Source organism: Belonocnema kinseyi, chromosome 4 (genome assembly GCF_010883055.1).
Source record: "Belonocnema kinseyi isolate 2016_QV_RU_SX_M_011 chromosome 4, B_treatae_v1, whole genome shotgun sequence".
NCBI lineage: Eukaryota > Metazoa > Arthropoda > Insecta > Hymenoptera > Cynipidae > Belonocnema > Belonocnema kinseyi.
Genome location: NC_046660.1, coordinates 121,872,140 through 121,896,235, shown reverse-complemented (window position 1 = coordinate 121,896,235; position 24,096 = coordinate 121,872,140). Strand labels below are relative to the sequence as shown.

Genomic DNA, 24,096 nt, shown 5'->3' with positions numbered 1-24,096 from the left:
GAATGCACCCTGCTGCCCCCTGCTGGGGCCTCCCGGCACTTGCTGTTTGTCTAAAACAATTTGCTTCCTAACCTCTACAACGCACTGGATGTCCAAATACTTCCAAAAACTTTCCAGGCTTTTCACTGCGTTCCCTTTTGAGATAACACTCCCGAGTACACTTCCCCTCACTGTTTATCAGTAATTTCAGTAACTGGTCCTGCCCGATCCCAAATTGCATTTTTTTTGCTAAAACCTCACTCGCTTCAAATAATAGTGTTGAAAAACAAAACTTACCTCAAGAGGTGAATTTCTGCAAATTCTGTTAAAAATGTAAAGTTTCTTTTTATACGTTGATCCTGTAATATGAAAAGTTTCACTTGCTTTTAACATTTATCTTCTTCAGTTGAAAATGTATGTATTTTGTTGAAAAGTCAGCTTTTGTTGTAGAATATTTATCTTCTTGCTAATTATTTCATCCTTTTGGTTGAAAATTCTTTTCTTCGATTAAAAATGATTTGTTTTAAATTGAAAATCAGTTTTTTTAATTGAATATTTTGTTTAACTGTATCTGTAACTATTTTCATTTTTGTCGTAGATTTATCTGTTTTGATAGCAGTTTATTCATATTGTTTAAACATTTATCATTTGGGTTAAAAATTCAGCTATTGGGTTGAAAATTTATTTTGTTAAAGATTCAGTAATAAAAAAAAAAAGATCAAATTCTTTCTTTCGAAGAAAGTTTTAATATGCACAAAAATGTGATATTCGTTGTCACTACCCTTTAACTGAAACTGAAATTCTTATTATTTTAAAGAAGGACTATTTTTTTCGAAGATTCCCCAATGCATCCTTTTCGCATCCTTACCACATTCTCTAGATTTTAGATTAGATTTATTTTTTAGATTTATTTTTAGATTAGATTTTATGAAATAATAAGAGAATAGAGAAAAATAGCAAATTGTTTTATATTTTTTTTAATAGTGCAGACATTTTTTTGTAGTAATATGTATTCATCTTATGCTGAACAATAATGTATGTGTTCTAAAATTACAAAATTCAGCCTTGTTTCCAGCTTGCCAAGAATTTTCAGGTTAGCTAAAGAAAATCTTTAGATAATTGCAGTTTTCAATTTACCCCAAGCAACGTTATAATTAATGGAAGTGACTATTTTCTTTTAAGCACATTTCGAGGAAATGTTAAAAATTTTGATAAGAAAATAAGTAAGATTTAACTACAATTTATTTATTAAATAATAGGAGGTGCCAATTTTTGGCAATCGGAAAAAGTATGGTTATGTTCGTTTCTTGTTTTGTAAAATTCAGAATGAAAAACCGAATTAAAGGTAAAAACAAGATTTTAAAGTAAATTACTGGAGTGGTACTTAAAAGAATTAAGTAAGTAATTATATTTAGTGATATATGTTATTCAGAAATAAGAGTAAATTCGCAATTTGGCGATGTAGACTTAACTACATATCAGTCTAATGTATCACTCACAACTAGTCTGTCCAACAAAATTACTGCCTGATTTACATACAGAAATAGAATCTCGGTTTTAATTTTTAACACTTCGGAAAATGTGTTAAATAATAATATGGCTGATTTAAATAGTGTAGAGAGAAAAGAAATGTTTTGTAACCAGTTTTCCGGTTAGAATGCAATTGATGAAACATTACAAGATTCTGTAGAATTGAAACGAAAAGGGATTCCAACCTAATACGTAAAAGAAATTGCTTTAAAATGTGTAAAAAAACGGAAATATGCATGATTATTTGCATTTCCTTCTAACGCCAAAATGAAAAGGAAGGCAACAGGCATCTATGATTTTACATCGCAGGCATGAGGGGATTAGGAATTAGAAAAAATCAATTGAAAAAAATAAATAAAACTAAGATTAAGGAAGCTAAAAAGCATAAACGAAAACGGCGAAATTAAATTTTAGAAAAAGCCCAAGAAGATAGAAAAAGAAAAAAGTTAGAAAACCAAAAGTCTGAACTAAAAAAAAATCTTCAAATATTAATGATCGTATTGATACTGCTAAAGGAATTATTAAACAAAGAAAGTTAAAAGCTAAAGACACTAAAAAAAAAGAAAATCCATTTTCGAAAAAAAGCCGATTCTATTAATTCTACTAAAGTAGTCAAAAGAAGCCAAGGATCACAACCTCTAAATTTGGACTAGATAGATGCTGATAATTAAGTAAAATAAGCCAGAATATTTGTTTATAAATAAAAAATAATTGATAAATAATGTTTATCTTAACTATTCACTTCATAGTGATACTATTAAAGTTTAGTTTAATCTGATTCCTTCACCATGTCATCTTCATATGACTAGGGTGCAAATAATTGGGGTCATCCCTGCCAAGCATTTCGTCAACCCTGCCAAGAATTGAATTTTTAGGCTAATGAGCTCATTTTAATTATTTTTAAAGTTTCTAATATATATTGAGGCGAATAAAGCTTAGAATTTGATACCCTATTATATTAGCACTGCACATATAAGTATTACATTTATCAAACATACAATTTTTGACATTACCCTACCGATAGAAATCTCTGAGTATTCTCTAGCAAAGTAGCCTGTCCCATTTGAGACTACCCTACCGAAAAGAATCTTTGAGTATATACTAAAAATTCTTTAGATCAAAGAAGCTCAGAGAAATTCTCCGCTGGCACTCAGGTGGATATTTTTAAAGGTCCAGAAAGCTCGTTTAAATGGTCTGAAAGCTTTAAAATATCCTTTCCGAAATTGAAATAAGAATACGATCATAAATAATAAGAAGAGAGGCTATTTCAATCGAGTAGCCGACACTCAGGGGTCCTTTGTTAAGCTTTCGGATTAAAATTTAGAAGTAGATTTTTTTTTAATTTCATAGTTAACAGCCTAAAACATAATAATTCGGAATCTACGGGTTTCGATGACTTCAGATATCTAACTTTTTTTTTTAATGCTTAAAATTGGAATTAATAGAACGTTTCTCGTAAACGGAATGGGATACGCCAAAAAAGACAACATTTTTGAATTCCACTAGAAAATTGTATATCAGTATATAAGTTATAATTATAAATAAGTATAATGAGAAAATTCATCAATTAAAAAAAAGTGTTAATAATTTGAAGAGAAATTTAAAAAGGGAAAGCGGATTAGCCACGGCCAATTACTGTAAATAACTCTGCCCGCCCGGTATGTGACGAATACAAAAGAAACATTATATTACCGTCGCACCACTCTTAAAAGAACCACTGAAATGATCTTGAAAAGGACCCAAATCTCTCAAACTATCTCCGAGACTATTTTGTTTCAAATCGACTTTGTTTATAGACTCAAATGGGCCAGGCTATTTCGCTAAAGAAAACTCAGAGATTTCTTTCGGGAGGGTATAAGCAGAATCGATTTGAAAAGATTGAGTGTCTGAGATAGTCTGAGAGATTTGGGTTCTTTTCAAGGTCCTTTTAGTGGTCCTTTTAAGAGTGGTGCAACGTTATTATAATATTACTTTTGAATTCGTCACGTACCGGGCGGACAGAGTTATTTACAGTAGTTGGCCGTCACTAACCCCGACTCTCCCTTTTTAAATTTCTCTTCAAATTATTAACACTTTTTTTTTAATTGATGAATTTTCTCATTATACTTATTTATAATTATAACTCATATACTAATATACAATTTTCTAGTTGAATTAAAAAATGTTGTCTTTTTTTGGCGTATCTCATTCCATTTACAAGAAACGTTGTATTAATTCCAATTTTAAGCACTTAAAAAAAAGTTAGATATGTGAAATCATCTAAACCCGTAGATTCCGAATTATTATGTTTTAGGCTGTTAACTATCAAATTTAAAAAGTCTACTAAAATATTTTAATCCGAAAGCTTAACAAAGGACCCTTGAGTGTCGGCTACTCTATTCATATAGCCTCTCTGCTTGTTATTTATGATCGAATTCTTATTTCAATTTCAGCCTTTTTGCTTGTTATTTATGATCGTCTTTCTATTTCAATTTCGGAAAGGACATCTTAAAGCCTTTAAAACATTTAACAGAATTACCTGGACCTTTAAATATATCTACCTGAGTGCCTGCTGAGAATTTCTCTGAGCTTCTCTGACCATAGAGAATCTTTAGAATATACTCAGAGATTTCTATCGGTAGGATAGTTTCTTTCTCAAAGGCTGAAGTTTGCCTTAACCTGCCAAAAAATGGGTTCATTACCCTATGTTTTTATGCAGAAATATAAGAAATATATTTCACTTTTACAAAGACTTTTTAAAACTAAAACGGAAAGTATCGACAACAGTAATTTGGTGATTGTGAATTCTCTTTTGTTAAAGCTCCTTCGGCTTTAAGGAACGCATTCTCATCACATATCTCGTGCTTCGCACTCGAGTTAATCCCTGACATTTTACTGAGCCGCCTTACCGTTTTTTAACTTCTAATTTATGTATATATGCACACACAATCACACACACACACACACATATATATACGAGGTGTGTTTTCAAAAAGTAAGGTGGCTTTTCAATTTTCGCGGGCTATGTACATTCAAGTTTTAAATTTTTTGTTTTGTTGTGTTGGTACACTCGTCACGATCATATGTTCACAGTTTTGACTATATAGCTCGTGTTGTTTTTCTGGCAGAGGCGTAAAAATGGAATTTTTGTATTTTCAATGTTTTTTTATAAATAAAACAAAAACTACGTGTCTCAAAACTTGTATCTTTTGACAAAAACGTTTTTCATGCTCAAAGCCAAAACTACGCATCCTATCAAAAAGTGGTTAGAAACAAATTTGTAGATCTTTTTCAAATGCACAGTTTTTGTATATTTATCTTTTAACGTATTTTGCACAGTGTGGCCGAAAAATATAATTGTTGGATTTTTCATTATTTTGTATGCTGTCAAAATTTCAATTCTGGATTTTTCAAGAAAATTAAATAAAAAATTTTGTTATGATAATTTCGTAGGGTATTCAAAAAGCAATATTTTTCTTCTCTTGGCTTTTTTTCATATCGCGCGTTATTTGGCATAAATGTTCATTTTCGTGTGTTTTTTGGAATTTTGTAAATGCTATAACTCTGGTAATTTTTGATTTTTTGACAAAAGTCATTGGGATAAATTGTTTGACTTTTTGAATACAATGAATAACCGTTCAGAGAATTTGTAAATTTTGAAAAAAGGTGTCTCAAAAATATTCAAAATGTGCCCACTTTTTGAATTTTTATCCAAAATGGCTGACTAACGAACTTAACCTTTAGTTTAGGATACTAAGCGAGTGTACCAAAGGGCAATCTGATCGATTAATTTTTTCAAAAGTTATCGTGCTCACAGGCAGACATACATAGAGGCATGCAGACAGACACACAGACACATTTGTCGGTTTAAATCACACGTTTTTTTTCATGGGAGAACTGTTTCAAGCTTCTTGCCCATTGTCCCATACAATTCGAGTGCACCAACACTCGAAGCGGCCGAAGCAATGGACCCCCTGACGACAGGGTCAAGGGGCTGAATGAGAACTCCGTGGTAGCTTTTACCCGCACTGGTCACCAAAATAGAATCATATACCCCTGTATTCATTCAGATACATGGGTGCTTATGTTGTATAATAATCTCAATCATGGATTATCTCAATTTAAATTTCTTTTCAGATTATTGTTTAGCAAAAAAAAAAGAATAAATTCCGTCATAACTTACGATAAAAAAATTATATATTAATTAAAATAGAGCAAATTCAATTTTTGGTCGTTTTTTTTTTATTTTACTTTAGAAATGTACGATTTTTTAGATTTTTCCTTTTTCTATTTTTAAAATATAATAATCTAAACAGATTTGTTCAGAATAAACCACCAACTTTTGAAATTGTATGTCGCATTTAATATAGACATAGGTTATTTTTGTTGGTCAGTGTAATATACATACAATATTATAATAAGGATCTTTTCTTTTATTAAATTTATCTTTTCTTATCTCATTGTGTATGGTATTTAAAACTTTTAAAAACATTTTTAGATTTTAGAGTCAAACATTTATCGAGATAATTGTAAATTTCATTACTGTGGGCCTGTTTAATTACATTAAATCAAATTAAAAGTAGAAAAAAATGGTTAATGCAAAAGAGATTATTCCACACTTTAAATTAGTTTTATACGTCGATGAAATTAAAACTATATTCTAAAATTTCAGATTCCCAGATGAAACATTTATCCAGTGTAGGAACTGGAAAACAGCTATATGAAACACTTGCTGTTACAGTTTCCAAGCCATTTGTATATAGTGTCCAGTTAAATAGGCCTAAAAGGCTGAACGCCTTGAATGAAACAATGTGGCAGTATGTACAGTTTCTTAATAATTATTATAGTGTCTAAAATATTGACTAGAAGGTCCTTTCAGACATAGTTTTTAATCACTTTTATTTTTATTAAATTCCAGAGAAATTAATTGCTGTTTTAAAGAATTAGCTGATGATGCAAACTGTAGAGTTATTATTCTATCAGGTGCTGGAAAGGCTTTTTGTGCTGGTATGACATTAATCTTAGTGTGGACGTCCACGTGAAAAGGGCCGTTGCGATCAGTTCTAGTTTAGAGGATATTCGCGTTTTTCTCAGTCAAGATCAATATTATTATTTCCGTGTTTGAGAAAGGGATAATACTAGCACCTATACTGAATTTACTGCTACTCTACTTATGTCTTAAAAGTAACCGAAAGTAGTTATATTTCATGTTAATTTTTAAAGTTCCAGCTTCAAAAATGCCCACACGACTCATTTTTTTAATCTATTGGGTTCATCTTAGGCTTAAAATTCTGGGGATTTATCCGGTTATATAGCTCTATATATAACTCAAATCGCCTATAAGGGTTCTTTTCATGCGTACGCCCACAATATATTCTCTAATACTATGCAGAAATTTAACACGTAAATAAAAAATGTCGATCTACTACTTGCAGTTAGGGAGCTTCCACAATCCATATATTAAGTGATGCTCTGAAGGGGGAGAGGGTCGCCCTAATGTCATAAAGTGTCACATAGGATGAGGATCGGAAATGTTTTGTAATACGTGACGCTTCTCTGATCAGAAAATAAAATTTATATCTGTTTCGATACATTAAAGACTAATATCGGAACCAAAAACTTGAGTAGTTTCGAAGTCTTTCCGTCTAATTAATTTGTGAATTTAACCTCCCGTCTAAGTAAATCTTTCAATTACATCAATGTTCTCAAATGAACAAACATTTATGTTTTTAAATTAAAAAAGGGTTCACATACGAGTATCGTACTTCATTAATATTCATTGTACAATTGACGATTATATAAAATTAAATTGATATTTCGTATGTAGAAATTAGAGGGGTATCAACTGGTGTTGCGTCACATGTGGAAACTTCCTTAGATAATTAAGATTTAATTATTTTCTACTTTCATTCATCTCATAGAAATGTTATGTGGATTTATTTAATTTTTAGGCTTAGATTTGGAAAGTGCAATAAGCTTTGGTCAGGGATTAGGAGAACACGAAGATGTTGCCCGAAAATGTAAATTCTTAGAAAAGAAAATAAAATTGTGTCAGGAATCATTGACATCCATAGAACAGGTTTCTTAATTTTGTTCAGATCGTTTTATTTAACTCAAATTCAATTCTTATTGTAAATTAAAAATTATATGGAATTAATTACAAAATACAAAAATTACAGTGTCCGAAACCAGTAATTGCAGCAGCACATGGGGCAAGTGTAGGGGGAGGAGTTGATATGTTGTGTGCAGCTGACATGAGATATTGTTCTTCAAATGCATGGTTTCAAATTAAGGAGGTTGAATTAGGAATGACTGCCGATGTCGGAACATTACAACGATTACCGAAAATTATAGGATGTAGCAGTTTGATACGAGAACTAGCTTATACAGGTCGGAAGTTTCTATCCAACGAAGCCCTCCTGTGCGGTTTTGTTAACAAATTATTCGACGATGAGAATTCGTAAGTTTTTATTTATCCGCATAGTGGAGTCGCTAAAACAGTAATATATTCAGCTATATACGATTTGAATTATTTTTTAGGTTGATGGCCGCAGCTTTAGATATTGCTGAGCAAATAGCAAATGCAAGTCCCGTGGCCGTGCAGGGAACCAAGATCAGTTTGAATTACTCAAGGGATCATACAGTTCAGGAGGGACTCGATCACATTGTGAGTTTATGCTAATAATAATGAATTATTTTATTTAAATATGCTGCACTTTAAGCAATAACGAAGAGAAGTGTAAATTGGCGTAAGTGTAAATTGGTAAGTGTAAATTGGTGTAAAGTGTAAATTGTTAGGTCCTCAGAAAAGTTAGTGTTAAGATAGTCCTTTACCACAGCGTTTCCCAAACGTTTTTCGCACTTTCCAGGGAGGGAAAGGGCCGCCACCCTACAATTTTTTAACAATACTGGAACCCAAGATGTATATTTGACTGCCAGTAATGCGGGCGGTTACACGCTTAAAACTATATGGGAAAAATGATTCAGCTTATTAGAATTTCATTGAACCATGTCTTTATGGTTTTAGTTATTGGAATCCAGATAACAAAAAGTCGGCACGATGCCACCCTATGTGCCGGCACGTAGTCCGAGTGACAGGACCACTATTCAAGCACATGCGTAGCTCGGTGTATGCGTCGTTGCTGGAAATATTGCCCGCCCGACCGTCTTGCGACTAACGTGCCGGCTATATTGTTTAAGATGCATCAATTAAAAAAAATATATGTTTAAAAAAAAACTTTTATTTTGATTCTGGAAGCTCAGAAAAATTTTCAGTTGCTTCGAATCACGTTAAAGTCAAACTCGCGAACGCAAATCCTTCAAACGAAAAATCGAGACACGCTTTCTAGCCTTTCAGACGTTGCCGATGAGCAGAGAAGTCGAATTTTTTATCAAATCTTCCAGAAGAGTGTTTGGCACATCTTTTTTTGATAGTCTTTTTACAAGAATGGACCGATTGTTTAGCAACAAAAACTATTTTCAACAGGCTGTTGATACCCTACCGATTAGAAATCTCTGAGTATTCTCAAGCAAAATAGCCTGGTCCATTCAAGTCTATAAGCAGAGGCAATTTGAATGATTTACTCTCTGCGATAGTCTGAGAGATTTGGATCCTTTTCAAGGTCCTTTTAGTGGTCCTTTTAAGAGTGGTGCGACGGTAATATAGTGTTCCTTTCTTATTCGTCACGTACGGGGCGGGCAGAGTTATTTACAGTAGTTGGCCGTCGTTAACCCGACTCTCCCTTTTTAAATTTCTCTTCAAATTATTATTATTATATTATATCAAATTATTATTATTATTATATCTAAAGTCATCGAAACCCGTAGATATCGAATTATTGTATTTTAAGTTGTTAACTATGAAATTTAAAAAATCGACTTCTAAATTTTAATCGTGTCGGCTACTCTATGATATAGCCTCTCTGCTTGTTATTTATGATCGAATTCTTATTTCAATTTTAGCCTCTCTGCTTGTTATTTATGATCGTATTTCTATTTCAATTTCGGAAAGGACATTTTAAAGCCTTTAAAACATATAAAAGAGCTACCTGGACCTTTAAATGTATCTACCTGAGTGCCTGTGGAAAATTTCTTTGAGCTTCTCTGACCCTAGAGAATCTTTAGAATATAATCAGAGATTTCTATCGGTTGGGTAGTGTTGATTTTGTCGAGCCAGCCATCTTGAGATTTAGGAGGACGCGCAGCAAATTGTTGTAAATTATAATTGAATCTGCCGTCAGTAGAGGGCTTTCAGTTTCAAGCAGTGGGACTCCGATACCGTGTCGAAAGTCGAGAATCGACCAGACCTCTTTTTTAACGTGTAGCCATAGAAAGAGAGGTTTTTTCGATTTTCGACTTCGAAGCAGCATCGGAGTCCCCCTGCAGGACATTGATTCCGACTATGGCAGGCACGTCGTTCCTCGGCTCAAAATCATGAAAGAAACAACTAAAATCCCACCCCTCAACATAAATGAACAAATGAAAAAAACAAGGCCAGATTTAGTACCCTAAAAATATAAGGTTAAATGTGAGCTGGCCCGCGAGGAATTTTGACGGATGGAGAAAACAAAACAGATGAATGTTCGATCAATGATCACCACGAGGAAATAGTAAGGAGCATGATCTAATAAACACATGGCTTAGCCACTTGAGGGCCCTGTTTCGTTCAAGTCACGCATCCGCTTAATTCCACCAGTTTGTTAGTTTGACCGCGCAGTCTGAGTTTGACGCGTAAGACTGTACGGCGAACTGTTACAGGAAAATCAGTATGTAGGAAGAAATATTGGAAAATATTAAAAGAATAAATTTAAAATGAACTTTCAATGGATATATTAAAACATTGATAAGGAAATAAATTATATTCAGACCAGAATGTAAGTTTGTAAATATTACTGAATGAGAAGGATTAAAAGTACAGTCGAACCTCCATAACTCGAACACCCATAAGTTGAATTCCTCTCTAACTCGAACTCTTGCCCTGGTCCCTTGACATTCTTATACGGACACATGTAAAAAAAACCTCTATAACTCGAACTCGAACTTTTCAAATTTGAGATCATAATTTTGCGTAGGCTTTAAACAGTCAATAGAGCGCAGACAGTCTCTGGCTTTCCCCAAAAACAGTCTCTGGGATTTTCCAACGACTGTCGCCCCAACTGTAATGCCCTACCTGGTCTTCTTTTAGGTATGACTTTACTAATACAAATGTCTGGAGCAACCCAGACGATTTTTGGGATTTCTCTCAAACTGGCGCGACACTTATATTGTTATGGAGGTTCGACTGTATATAAAATTGTTGATATTTATGATAATGAATTTTATTTCAAATATCTCCGTTTGCCAGTGAATGAATAATTCTCAGGTGGACAATTCTTTCAGAAATATATATGTAAAAGTTACAGAGGTTTGTAATAGAATTACGTGAATCCGTAAATTTTACAGAAAAGTTTCTTAGATCTGTATTTGATCTGGATTGAAAGTAAGACCTATTATTCTTACATTAATTAGACAATAATTTGTCATGTGGTACAATTTGGACATTCTTCTGAATTTACATATAAAACGTATGTGTAAATGTATACAATATTGTAGGGATTTGCAAACATTTATTGTAATTTTGAACAGTCTGCCAAGAATAAAAGACGTTTTTAATGTGATGCAATGTGATTTCATGTTATATCTAAAAAGTGGAAAGGCAAGAGGGAGTAACTAACAAAATGAAAATTGTGCCTGACAGGAGTAAAAATTTTCGTCAAATTCATATCGCCATTTACAAAAAATGAAATTTCGCCTCCGAATCGGGTTAACACTTTTTTTTAAACTGTCTTATTCGGCTTGAGATAGTGATAAGAAATGAAATAATCAATCAAAATAAATGTACGTACCACCACAGATATACGTAGAGTTACTGAATATAGAGGGAAAAAGTTTAATAAAAAAAAGTCATTCAATTCAGAGAAAACTGAGTTTTACTTTTGAGGTTAAGTTTTTATGGTCTCTGAAAATCGTTTTAATAAAAAAAAATATATAATTTATCACTTTTTAGATGGTGAGACCACCCGAGATATTTTGGTGAATGTCATAAGATTATTTTTAATGGAGATAAAAATCCCATTCAAAAATACGAGTTTAAAACAATTCTTTTACCTCGATGCGTATTAGAATTGTTTCTTATTTTGTTACACAAAAAAAATCCACTTCAAAAAAATGGTCATTTGCCATCTTCTCCCTTTCCACCCTTAATATATTAATTATATTACGAACGCAACACAAATTTAAAAAACAATAAAGAACAAGAATATCGATAATTATAAATAAATATTGAATATATTGAATATCATTCAATCACATCGTCCTCCAAATTAAGGAAGTGTTTTTGAATAAATAAAACATAATAATTATCATTTTTTTATGTCATGGGCACTGCAAGTTCGCCGTTTTAATCGAAGAAAAAAATTCCCGGTCATTTCCAGGTTTTTTCCCGGTTCGCTAACATTTTTCACGGCCAATGAAATTTAAAAAATAAAACTATATTCTAAACATTTTTCCATATAAAGTAATAAAAAATAAACAACAATTTAAAGCATTCAAAGTGGAACCCTTGAATTCCAAACTTTTAAAATTGAATTTTAAAAGTTTTCAATTAAAAAATGGTGTATTCAAATGCTCAATAACTTACACGTATGAACTGGAAGGTACTAACACTTTTAAAGTGAACAGTTTTAAGTGAAATGCAAATAAACTGCAAAACGTAGAACTTTTATCAATTATAGAGTTCAAAGATTGAGATTAGTTTCAAAAATATAAATCCACGTTAACATGTTTAATATTATAAATTAAAGAATCAAGCAATGAACTTTAAAAGTTTACCAAATTATGTTATTTCAAGTAATTTTAAGCTATACACATTAAAAATTGAAAAATAATTTTTTTAACTTAACATCTTTTAAATTAGAAGTTAAGGTCATGTGACGAGTGGGTCACGTGACCAGATTCCTACCTTACCGCCACTTTTCTTATTTCCCAACTTATTTTCACACGAAACTCCATATCAAGTTGAAAATTCGGGATAATAAATAAGAAGCACTAAGAAAGGTGGGTCTGGTCGTAAACTTGAATAATTATAAAAAAAGCAAAAAAAAAATTATTTACAACATTTTTTTTCATAATTATATAAATTTAGAACCACCATTCTTAGTGCCTTAAATTATTTTTATTTTAAATAGTCTATGCGTCCTTCAAAAGCTTAAAAATTTTATCTCAAAATCTTAAAAAATCTAGAAGTGGTTTTAAATGTTGCCAAATTCAAAATCATTTTTCAATTTTTTGTTGTAACTTTCAAATATATTTTAAAATGAATTGTTGCTTTTTTTGATAACTTTTAGAAAATCCTACAAATTAAGAAAATGAAATTTTCATTTATAAATGACAACAGAACACTTATAATTTACAAATATTAGAGTAATATTAAGAGCTATTTAGAATTTTTAAAAAGATTCGAATTAAATTTAGAACTTGAAATAATTTGAAATACTTATGGCCTAATTTAAAATAAAACTTAGATTTTTGCAGATATCAAACAAAAAATGTAGAATTTTTTTAAAGAATTGTGAAAGACTACAAAAAAAAATAAAATTTTTCTTAAGTTTCTTAGGAAAATTGAAAATGATTTTTCACTTTGGAAAATTATTGTAATTATTGTTTAAGAATATTTTTTTACGATAAATAAGTGTTCAATTGTTATTTATGCGTCAAAATTAAAGAATTTCACTTATAAATTAAACACTTTTTACATAGAAAAATTAAAATTGTAACGCTAAAAGATCAAGAGTTCTTTGAAAATGTAAAGATTCAAAGCTTTCTATGTCAAACAATTCAGTTTCAAATTGTTTTCTTGTAAAAATTAGGTTTTAATTTACTCGTCTTAAATGAACAGTGAAATATTGCTAAATATTAAATACTTATTCTTTTTCTACATTAAGAAATTTTAAATTAAATGGGATAAAAATGAAATAATTTAGACTCATAAGATTTTTAATTCAATAAAAACCTTTAATTATGACTGTATTATTATGGATTTATTTTTAAGTTGAAAATAGTGAAACGCACGTTTACATTTTTTAATAGCTGAAAAAATTAATAGAAGTAATATATTAATAAAGTTATTTATTAAATTTAATATAAAAAATTATATAAAGGGATACCTGAAACTCTGAATGACAAATATATCATTGATAAATCATGAAAATTTATATTTAAAAATAAAATTATCGAAATAAATGATACATTAATTTCAATTCTTATCAAGACTTTCGGATTGAAACAGTTACAATCTGGAAATTTTCAAATTTTGAACGGATATAGAATTGTTTGGTCAAATCAATTATTGTTCAGATTTCTATACTTAGAGTACAGATGAATTTTTAAAATAATTTATTTATTTATATTGACAGTTGATAAATTAAACCTTTTTTTTAATCAAAAATTTTCAACTTCAAATGCTTTTAATTTTTAATTGTTTAAATCCTCAAAACTGCACTTTAATTATTTTGAAAGCTGTTAAAGTCGAACGTGGACAGATTTTTCTTCTGAAAATTCGTAAAGTTCCCGGTCCGGCGGCCATCCTGTTGTATATAAAAAAATCTTCGATTTTAAAAACTTCTAATTTTTTTAACCTTTAAAACTGTATTTTAAAATTATTTAAATAAAAATATATGCTGAAAAATTAAAAATCTAAACTGGAAAATTTTTAAAGTGAAAGCTTTTCGAATGAAACATTCAAAACTAAATAATATAATAATTTATAAAAATTTCAATTTAGGAAATTATTTAAAAACGGTTGAAATCGAAGTTAGACAAAATTTTTATTCTAAAAATTTTGTGAAATTCCCGGTCAAGAAATAAATTCACTGTCATTTCCCGGTTTTCCACAGTCCTATAAAATTCCCGGTCATTTCCCGGTTTTCCATGTTTCCCGCACACAGATATGTCACTTTTTGTCCGCAGAAAGTGCTTATGTAACACATAACCTAAAATTATAGTTAATCCGTATATTAAGTTCCCCTATGTTTGCCATCTTACTTATCCAAGATGGCGAAATTAAGCAGTGGGTTCTTATTGGTTCGGTTTTTTTACTTGCGCGTGGCTAGACCATGTATTTATTAGATCATGGTAAGGAGTGGTATAGCCCTATGTGTTTGGTAAGGAGAGGTGGAACCACGAGCGCTCAAGAATTCGTTAATGTTTGACACGAATGGATATCGAGGGGCAGTTCCGCGCACATGCGCATTGGTGGTTGCACTGTCACGTGTTTTACCGGGAGTCCGGTAGAGACCACGGTCGAAGACGGATGCGCTTCTGTATAGTCTCACTTTATAGAGCTGTGTACCGATCCTTATTAAAGATATAACAAGTGTAATTTTGAAAGGGTAATTGGCTCTTGTCGATTTACGTACGGAGCTACAATTATCCCCAGGTGTGGTTTAATATACCAAGCCTGGGATCTGCGGTAAGTATCTTACGGTCACTGACCGGTGTCCACTATTTTTAAAGTGCGAACCACGTGCTCGACCTTTCGCGTAATGTTTGCCCCGTTTTGTCCCTTTAACTGACATAACTTTTTTTAACATTGCTGAGGCATGGCCTCCAGCAATGAGAATCTGGCAGAAAAGGAGGGAGGGCCTGTAGAGTCAACAAATCCCCTGTTTGAAAATCTTACCGAAGATGTTAAAAAGGGCGCGAACTCTCTAATGTTCTCTAAGAACAAGGATGATAATGATTTTCACCCCGTAGAGTCTAAGAAGCGTAAAAGCCAGCCTGATAATCGCGGCCAGAGCAAGATGTCTGCCCAATCCGCGCATAATACCCAAAACCGCTCAAATCCACGACCCCACGCCCAACATTCTCCTTCTCTTCGCTATAGTGATTTCGAAAAGGGAGAATACCCTATTATAGTCCAACGTAACCCTAACTCTGAGCAGGTTAAAAAAGATCTTGCTGCCGACACGTGCGGTCGTCTGCTTCAGAAACACTTTTTAGGCCTAATCAACGATGTCCGTAACAGTGGCTTCGGCAAATTAAGAGTGATGGCAAAAACCTCACTAGCAGCAAATGTGCTCTTGGAAGAAATCCCCAATAAAATAGAAGGGCTTATTACCCTTGTCCCTTGACGTGCCAGAGTGTAATCCGTGGCGTAACTCATGAAATTTTAGATACAGAAATAATTGAGAATCTTGAGGTCGTGGCCCTCCGAGAGGCAAGACCAAGGTCACTGGAGGGCTTCGGCTTAACCTAAAAACCATAGATCCTGCCACACAGGAAACTAAAATAACCCCTTCCAAATCGATTTTGATTACTTAATGACGCCCCCACCCCCTCCTTTTCAGGCCCCCGTTTACAGCCTCAACAACCACATTACTCACAAACTCTGGCAACCCCTAAGACTCCACAGATATCGAAACCCTCTACACAACCTAGATGGAAACTTACAGAAGTTCATCCGAAACCCATACAGGCCCCCACGGGTGGGCATTCTCAACAATCTTCGCGAACAGGATCCAACGCCAACTCATCGTACTAACATCTCCACAACAATGGTCGAATCCCCAGCTTTTTTACAAACGGTTTTGCTCTCCACAAACAAAATAATACAAATATATTGCCTATGACTCCCCCCACTTCTCCATTCCCCTCCCTATCCCCTCCTCCATACCCTGCCTACAACCCTTTCAACTCTCCTACCCCTACTGACCCCGTCCATACCATGGAGTTTGACTCAACCAGATCACCAATCATCAGTGCAACCCTGTCTTCTCTGATGAACTTAGTGGAACTTTTAGTCTCGGGTTACCTCAAAACAGAGAAAAGACAAAATTTTCTAAATAAAGTGTTGCACTGTGTGAACATTCTTTCTTAATCCTTACTCGCTATTGATGGCTCAGCTTAATTGGTTGAGAATTGCCCAATGGAATTGCCGGGGAGCCTTGAATAAACAAGGCGACCTATCAAATATCCGTGACGAATTCGATATTATACATTTGTCTCAAATATTTTTAAAATCAACTTCAAATTTTAAAATCAAACATTTCAATATCATCAGAGCAGACAGGCGATGTAATATCGGGGGTGGCTTGGCCATTGCCATAAGAAGGGGAATTATATTCTCTAAAGTCACTTCCATCATTAATATTGAAAATAGTCTGGAGACTCGGCAATTTCAATTAACACTTCCCTAAGCGAACTCTTGATCGTTTCCCTATATATCGTCCGAGACGTGGACTAAATTATTTAATTCAATTCAAAATCTTAACTTTAGCTCATTGTTTATTGCTGGAGACTTTAACTGCCACAACTCATTATAGGGAAGCTCGCATAACTGCAGAAATGGTTTGGAACTATGCTCTGCCTTTGATAATACGAATCTTATTCCCCTTAACACAGGTGAACCCAACTATCGCACTAGACCAGAGAGCCCCCTTCAATAATTGACCTAACTTTTGTGTCTCAGAACCTCTTTAACATCACCTCTTGGAGAGTTTGGAATGAGTCTGGGAAGTGATCACTTTCCAGTGGTATCCAGTCTTGGTATCTCTACCCCAATAGCTTTGTACATTTCTCACAAATACAATCTTAAGCGAGTTGCCTGGGTCTCCTTTTCTAATAACCTTTCGGAATCCATTCAGGGCAAAAACGAAACTTTAAATTCTCCGGACATTGATTGTTTATCCAAGTATAAGGCTTTCGTTGAAAGTGCGGATGAAGCAGTTACTGCGGCTAGTTCTCCCTCAAGCCCTCCCAAAAACTTAACTCACTCTAAAAATAAAAATAAAACATTTGACCCTGCTCCATCGTGGGATGCGGACTACGACGTTGCTATTGAAGAAAGTAGCGGCCTACAGGAGGCGTAGAAATGAAGTTAACTACATTAATCTAAATAGAATAGAAGCTAATACTAGACGCACATTGAACGCGGCTCGTAGAAACAACTTTAGGAAATTCTGTGTGACCCTAGATAGGAAAACACCGATCTCAAGAGTTTGGCGAGTCGTTAAGTGTTTTAAGAACAAATGCACTCAACCGGCAAATGCATCTTGTTCAGGAGATAGTGAGACGATTCAAAAACTCCACTCACTGGCTGAAGAAATGCTTCCACCAACGAACTTCTTCGACTCCTTCCCTGAAAACTTTCCGAAGAACGAGTTCCTAGAGGCCCTATTCACGGAAGCTGAACTTTCTATTGCCTTAACTTCAGTAAAAACTAAATCCCCTCCTGGCTTAGACAAAATTGATAATAACATTTTACTTCAGCTTCCTTATGAGGTGAAAACAACTCTCCTCTTTGTCCCTAAATCATCAGCAGGAAAATTCCGTTCAATTGCTTTAGCTTTATATTTGCTTAAATTGATGGAGAGGCTCGTCTACAACAGACTCTCGTGGTACGTGGAGCATAATCATATACTTTCCCCTACTCAATTTGGGTTTAGAAAGAGAAGATCCTGTGCTGATAACCTCGATATTTTTTCATCAGAGATTTTTTCGGGTTTCGCAAATAGTGAAGTGGTGGCTGGCCTGTTTCTGGATCTGAAAGGTGCATTCCCCAAATTCTAACTGAAGATCTCAAAGAGATTGGTGTTCCCCGACAAATGGCTAGATTTATCTACAACGCTACCTCTTGCAAAAACATCTATTACAAAATTAACGAGGAACTTGTGGGCCCTAGACGCAGTACAGTCGGACTCGCTCAGGGTTGTTTTTTAAGTCCAATTAACTATTGAATTTATACCAGAGAAATACACCGTCTAATCTCGGGAAATTGCATTATCATAGAGTTCGCTGGTGATATCTCCATTCTTTGTCATTCTACTGACCCAACCGTACGCATCAAATCCCTTCAGATATGCCTAAACGACCCTGCTTTTTTTTAGGACAAAGGAATCTGGAGCTCTGTCCAGAAAAAACCAAACTGGTCTTTTTCAACCGACAGAACCTAGATACATCTGGCCCATCATATACCTTATCATTAAATAACATTATTATTTCCCCCCTCGATTCACGTCAGATTTCTCAGAATTATTCTAGACATTAGCTTATCATTCAAATATCATTTCCTTTATTTATGCGATAAGATAAGAAAAATCCTTAACATCTTTAAAGTATTGAGTGGTACATGGTGGGGTGCAGACCCAAACATCCTTAGGATGGTTTATGTCTCCCTCATAAGAAGCAGCCTGGAATATGGATCTCATGTTTTTAACTTCGCGTCTCACAACTCTCGTTAACGTTAGGTTGGTAGAATGCTGTGAGCCACCTTTTAAGAAACGATTCTCCTTCTTGGCTAAAAAATATATTATTATAACCTTTGCAGACCTGAACCAGCCGCTTCCAGATATGCTACTCTCTCTTTGGGATCAGGTTAATAGAGAAAAAAAAGTTCATATCTTCAATCAATTCGTCCTTCTGAATGCTTTTGAAAAAGTAACAAATTTAAAACATGAGATTCGTAGATCATAAATTCATCCTATGTATGAATTTTCCTATGAAGGCATGCTCTTCACCCCTAATATCAATATAGGAATAGGCCGACTTGTCCATAATAGCCCCTCTCCTACAAATCACTTCAAAGACCTTGTGAATAGCCAGTTCCAGGACTATTTACACTTTTACACAGACGGTTCAAAATCGATGACTGAGTCCACAGCAGGTTGTGCCTTAGTGTGCCCGGAAGAAAAAGTCACGCGTGCGTGGAAATTATCTAACTTTGCTTGTATTTTTTCAATTGAAGCCATAGCAATATTATATACTCTTGATTACATAATCAGTCACCATCTTGATAAATCAATTATATTCACAGATTCTTTAAGTTTCCTAGAAAGTGTAGATACCAATAATCCTGGATCTATAAATTCCTACCTAATATTTATAATTAAGAATCGCCTGGCTGTCTTGAATAAACTTAAATGCGTGGTAACTTTAGCTTGGATCCCTCGTCATAAAGGTATCCCGGGTAATGAAGCGGCAGACGTAGCAGCTAAATCAGCAGCTAAAGATGCCACTCTCCTTGATATACCCTTCCCTTTTTTCGACTTTTTCTCCTTCGCTCGGAAATCTCTAGATGAAATTTGTAACAACTATTATTTAGAAATAGGTAAAAACAAAGGTGTCTTATACACCCAGCGTTTTTATAAATATAGAAATAGACCTTGGTTCTCTTTATTTAACGGCCCAAGAGAATGGATAGTCTCGCTATGTCGCATGAGGAGTAACCATTATTCTCTAAATGCTAGCCTTGCCCGAAAAAATATTATTACTACTGGAGGTTGTCCCTGCAACCCTGAAATAGATGAAGACTTAGATCATGTTCTCTGGGCCTGTCCCAGATTTGAAACACAGAGAACAGACCTATTAAGAGCTCTTTCAAAACTTCTCAAGTGCCCTCCTTCATTTTGCTCATATCAAATCTTAGTATACCCTTCATTTAAGATCGCGTCCCATATATTTAAATTTTTAAAAAAAGCAAATCTGAAAATTTAAATTACAATCAAAGCTCGCTGGGTTGCCCCGTGCAGGGGATCTCGTTGAAAAACGGATCCTCTAGCGCGGAGTAATCTGCCGGTTGTACATTCGAATTTTGCCGCCTTGCTACGCAATAGTCCGGAAAGCGAGCTGACTGCACTATCTCTCCTGAGGTGGCGCAGCTGGGCTCTGCCCGACGTTGTTTGTTTTAATATTCAGGGGACTTCACTCCCCTTCAACTTGGTTATGGCCGGAAGTACAAAGCTTTTATAAAGCAGGTATAGCGCCAACGAGGAACACGAAGAAGAAGAAGGCACGTGTCCAAGATATTATAAACGTAGATGCGGTGCGGACTTGTTACCCGCGATAAATATAGACGGCGCGCCCGGCGAAAATTGTCAGTTCCCCTCTACCCACCGCTCCCTGGGTATAGTACCCTTCGACAACAGCCACTTGGAGCGCTGTAAGCAACTCACAGTAGGCCCCTCGAGGCGCACTAATGGTTACTTAGCTCGGACAAGAACCATTTGGATTGAAAGTAAATTTAGTAAATTGTCGATTAAAACATTTTTACATTTATAAGTTATAACTTTGCAAAACATGGTTATTTTAATAAATACCACAAATGAAAGTCGATGAATAATTTATATTACGGTTTTATATATTTCCCAAAATTTCTAAAATTATTACTTATAATTTTCATTCTATATATTGTCTGTATATAGTTCTTTAATATTATTTATTTTTATTTTTTATTTTTATGGTCTGCAATTTCTATGGATTCTTTTAGACTTTTATAAAAATATAATTATAATTCCAAGTGATATGAAAATTGTTCTTTCGGTTTTTAGATGTTAATACGGCAGTTCCAAGCCAGATTACGTTTCGCATTGGCAAACAAAATTAGACGAACAGAATTTCATTTTCATATTTATAAAAAATATCATGGTCCATAAAATATATTTTAAAATAAACTTTAAATTATTATAATTACTACAGCTTACTCGAAATATATATAATTCAAATTATTTTTTAAGTTTTTCAGAACTTTTATATATAATTCTAATGATTCCCATTTTGTCGTAAAATTTATGTAAAATTCTGCAAAAAAATGCCTCAAAATCTTCCAGACTTTTTTACAATCTTATAAATTTTTTAAAATGTTTGAAATATTTTCGACACTGTAAACTTCCCGAAATTATATAATTCTGAAACATGAAAATCCCGAATTTAAAAATTCTAAAATAATGAAATTCTGGACAGTTTACAATATTATCGAATTTGAAAATTCCCGAATAATAAAACTTCAGGCCGAATGCTGTCTAATGATAAAATATACAAACTAGAAAATTCCCTAATTGCAGAAATTGAGAAAACATTTTTGTGGTCAATATTATTTATTTATTACAAATACACTAATCAAATATTTTTATTATAGAAATTTTGTTCAATGTTTAATTTTGATAAATTATTGTTTTAATTTAAAATAACAATAATTGTATAAAAATGTGATACAACATAAATTTAAAAACAGGTGAGCTTCAATTGAATCAAACTTTACAGGATTTAATTTAGACCAATTTAACGCGACTCTTAATTTGATTTTTTTAAATAATAATTTTATTTTTGCGAGAGTTTTCTGTAATATACAAATATACAATGCACATTTTCAAACATCGTTTTTTATTCAAAAATACATTCGATCAATTATTGTTATTTTAAATTCTAACAATAATTTTTAGAAACTTTAAACATTAAAAAAGTTTCCTCATTGATATAAGTATTTCATTATTCTATTAAAAAAAAAATTTGTTATCAAACTATTTTTTAATTGTTCAAATTAGGGAGTTGTCTAGCCCGGATATTGTATAATTCGGAAATTTTCTGTCGGCAATTCTCAAATTATGTAAGATTGAAAATTGTCGAGAATTTTCCAATTCGGAACTTTTATATTTCGGCAATGTTATAATTTCGGAATTTTTACAGTGATGTGGGAATTTTATTTTTCGGAAAAAGCGACTGAAAAATCCTGAAAAATAAAATTCCCGACACTGTAAAATTCGTAAATTGAAAGGTAACCAAAGAATAAAATTCCCGAAATTATAAAAGTCGAATTGGAGAATTCACGAAAAATAAAATAAATAAAATTCCGGACAATAAGATATTACCGAATTTGACAAATCCGTAAAGAAAATGGCTGAATTATAAAATATCCGAACTAGAAAATTCATGAATTTAAACAATTCAAAAAATTATTTATTAAATATTATTTATTTATTGAAAATACAATAATCGAATATATACTTCTGTATGAAAAATTTTGTTTGAAAATGTGCATAGTATTTGAAAAAAATATTAAAAAGTTCTGAAAAATCTAATTTTTTTAAATGAAAAAATAATAAAAATAAATTTTGATATAAATCGTTGTTGAATTGAATCCTGCAAAGTTTGTTTCAAAAATGTTCTTATGTGGGTACGAAGAAAATTTAGGCAGAACATTTTTTTCTTTCAAAGCACACGTGTTTTTTAATGTATTTTTTAATACAATTTTTATAAAATTATTATTCAGGTGCCGGAGATTTCATTTTTTGGTATTTTTCGTTCATCCCTTTCGAGATTTTTTCAGCGGTGCCATATTTTTATACCTCCTCTTAAAATTATGTAATTTTTCAAAATAAAAGGTCAACATTTCAAAACATTTTTAAATTATCAAAAGTATCAATTCTCTTTTAAATTATTTCAAATCTTTTTAAATTATTTTTAAAACTTTTCGGAACTTTTAAATGTCTTTTAGACTGAGTACCATTTTTCCTAACATTTTTGTAAAATCCTGTTCTTTAAAAATCAAAATGAAATACTTTTACCTTGGAAATACAGATAAAAAAAATAAAACAATTATAATTGTAACATTCAAAGTTTAAATTTGTCACTCTGAAATTGTGACAATTCTTTTTCAAATTGTTTACTATTGAAAATTGTTTTTTTTTTAATTTCCAAACTAAATAGAATAAAAATGGAATATTTTATACTGAAATAATACTTCAAAAAGATTTTGAAATTGAATAAAGGCGTTCATTTAAGAAGCCATCAATTCGAATGTTTACACTTGTGTCACTACTAAGGCTTTCGAATTAAATTAGTTCAAATTTTAACGTTAAAATATGTAAATTATATCATTTTGAACAGATCTAGAATTATCTTGTAAAATCAAGCACTGTTAAATTTTTAATACTCGAACTGCAGTTCAATTTTCAAATTTACTTTTTTTCTCGATTTGTTCCGGTCGCGAGTATAGCTCAATATTTCGAACAACTTTAATTTTTTTGAAATAGTAATTTTTCAGTTCTAACTTACGGGACAATTTTATTCTTTGAAAGATTTTTTACAAATCTTGTTGATAATTTTTAAATTCTCATCCAAAATGAGAAGGTATTAGTTTTTTTTATGAAAAATGACTTTTTCGGATTTTATCAAATTTCGAAGTTTTGAGGCTTCTTGAGTCAGAAAAACAAGTTTTTACGTCGGGGTCTGTTTGTCTGCCCGGCGTCGTCGTTGTTGTCTGTATACCGGATAACTTTCGAAAGACTGGTCGGATTTAATTGGACTTTGCCTTTAATAACTTTTTTTGATAAAATCAAACTTACCAAAATTAAAGGATTTTCAAAATCCAAAAAACCAAACGAAAATGTACATTTGAAGCAAAAAAAGCTTGATATGGAAAAAAGTCAAGAGGCGAAAAACGCTGCTTTTTCAAGGCCCCATGATTATTTCATCACATTCTCATCCATAATGAGAAGAGTTTTATGCGAAAAATGACTTCCGCGAATTTCATGAAATTTCGACGTTTTGAGGCTCCTTGAGTCAGAAAAACAAGTTTTTACGGCTTGACATTTTCTTCACAAGTGATGGTCTGTCTATATTGTTGAAAATGCAACTGTTTTGTCGAGGGTGCCTGTTTTTTGCTGTGATTCGGATGTGAATGTTTCTTGAAAATGGGTCTTTTTGGTCTTTTTTTATTCCTTTTTCTGGATCTACATTTTATATTTCTCCAATTCTGCACATTTTGAGTTGAAATTTTCTTCGCTTTCAATATACATG

At 32.6% G+C, this 24,096-nt stretch overlaps 1 protein-coding gene across 1 annotated transcript in view; it reads left to right on the top strand.

Annotated features, from left to right (window-relative positions):
- LOC117170589 (delta(3,5)-Delta(2,4)-dienoyl-CoA isomerase, mitochondrial) overlaps nt 1-24,096 on the top strand; it is a 93,175-nt gene that overhangs the window by 46,282 nt on the left and 22,797 nt on the right. The window contains exons 2-6 of the mRNA XM_033357445.1: nt 6,161-6,305; nt 6,407-6,495; nt 7,440-7,567; nt 7,668-7,948; nt 8,029-8,155. Coding sequence (XP_033213336.1) covers nt 6,161-6,305; nt 6,407-6,495; nt 7,440-7,567; nt 7,668-7,948; nt 8,029-8,155 — 770 coding nt within the window. The remainder of the gene's footprint in view (nt 1-6,160; nt 6,306-6,406; nt 6,496-7,439; nt 7,568-7,667; nt 7,949-8,028; nt 8,156-24,096) is intronic.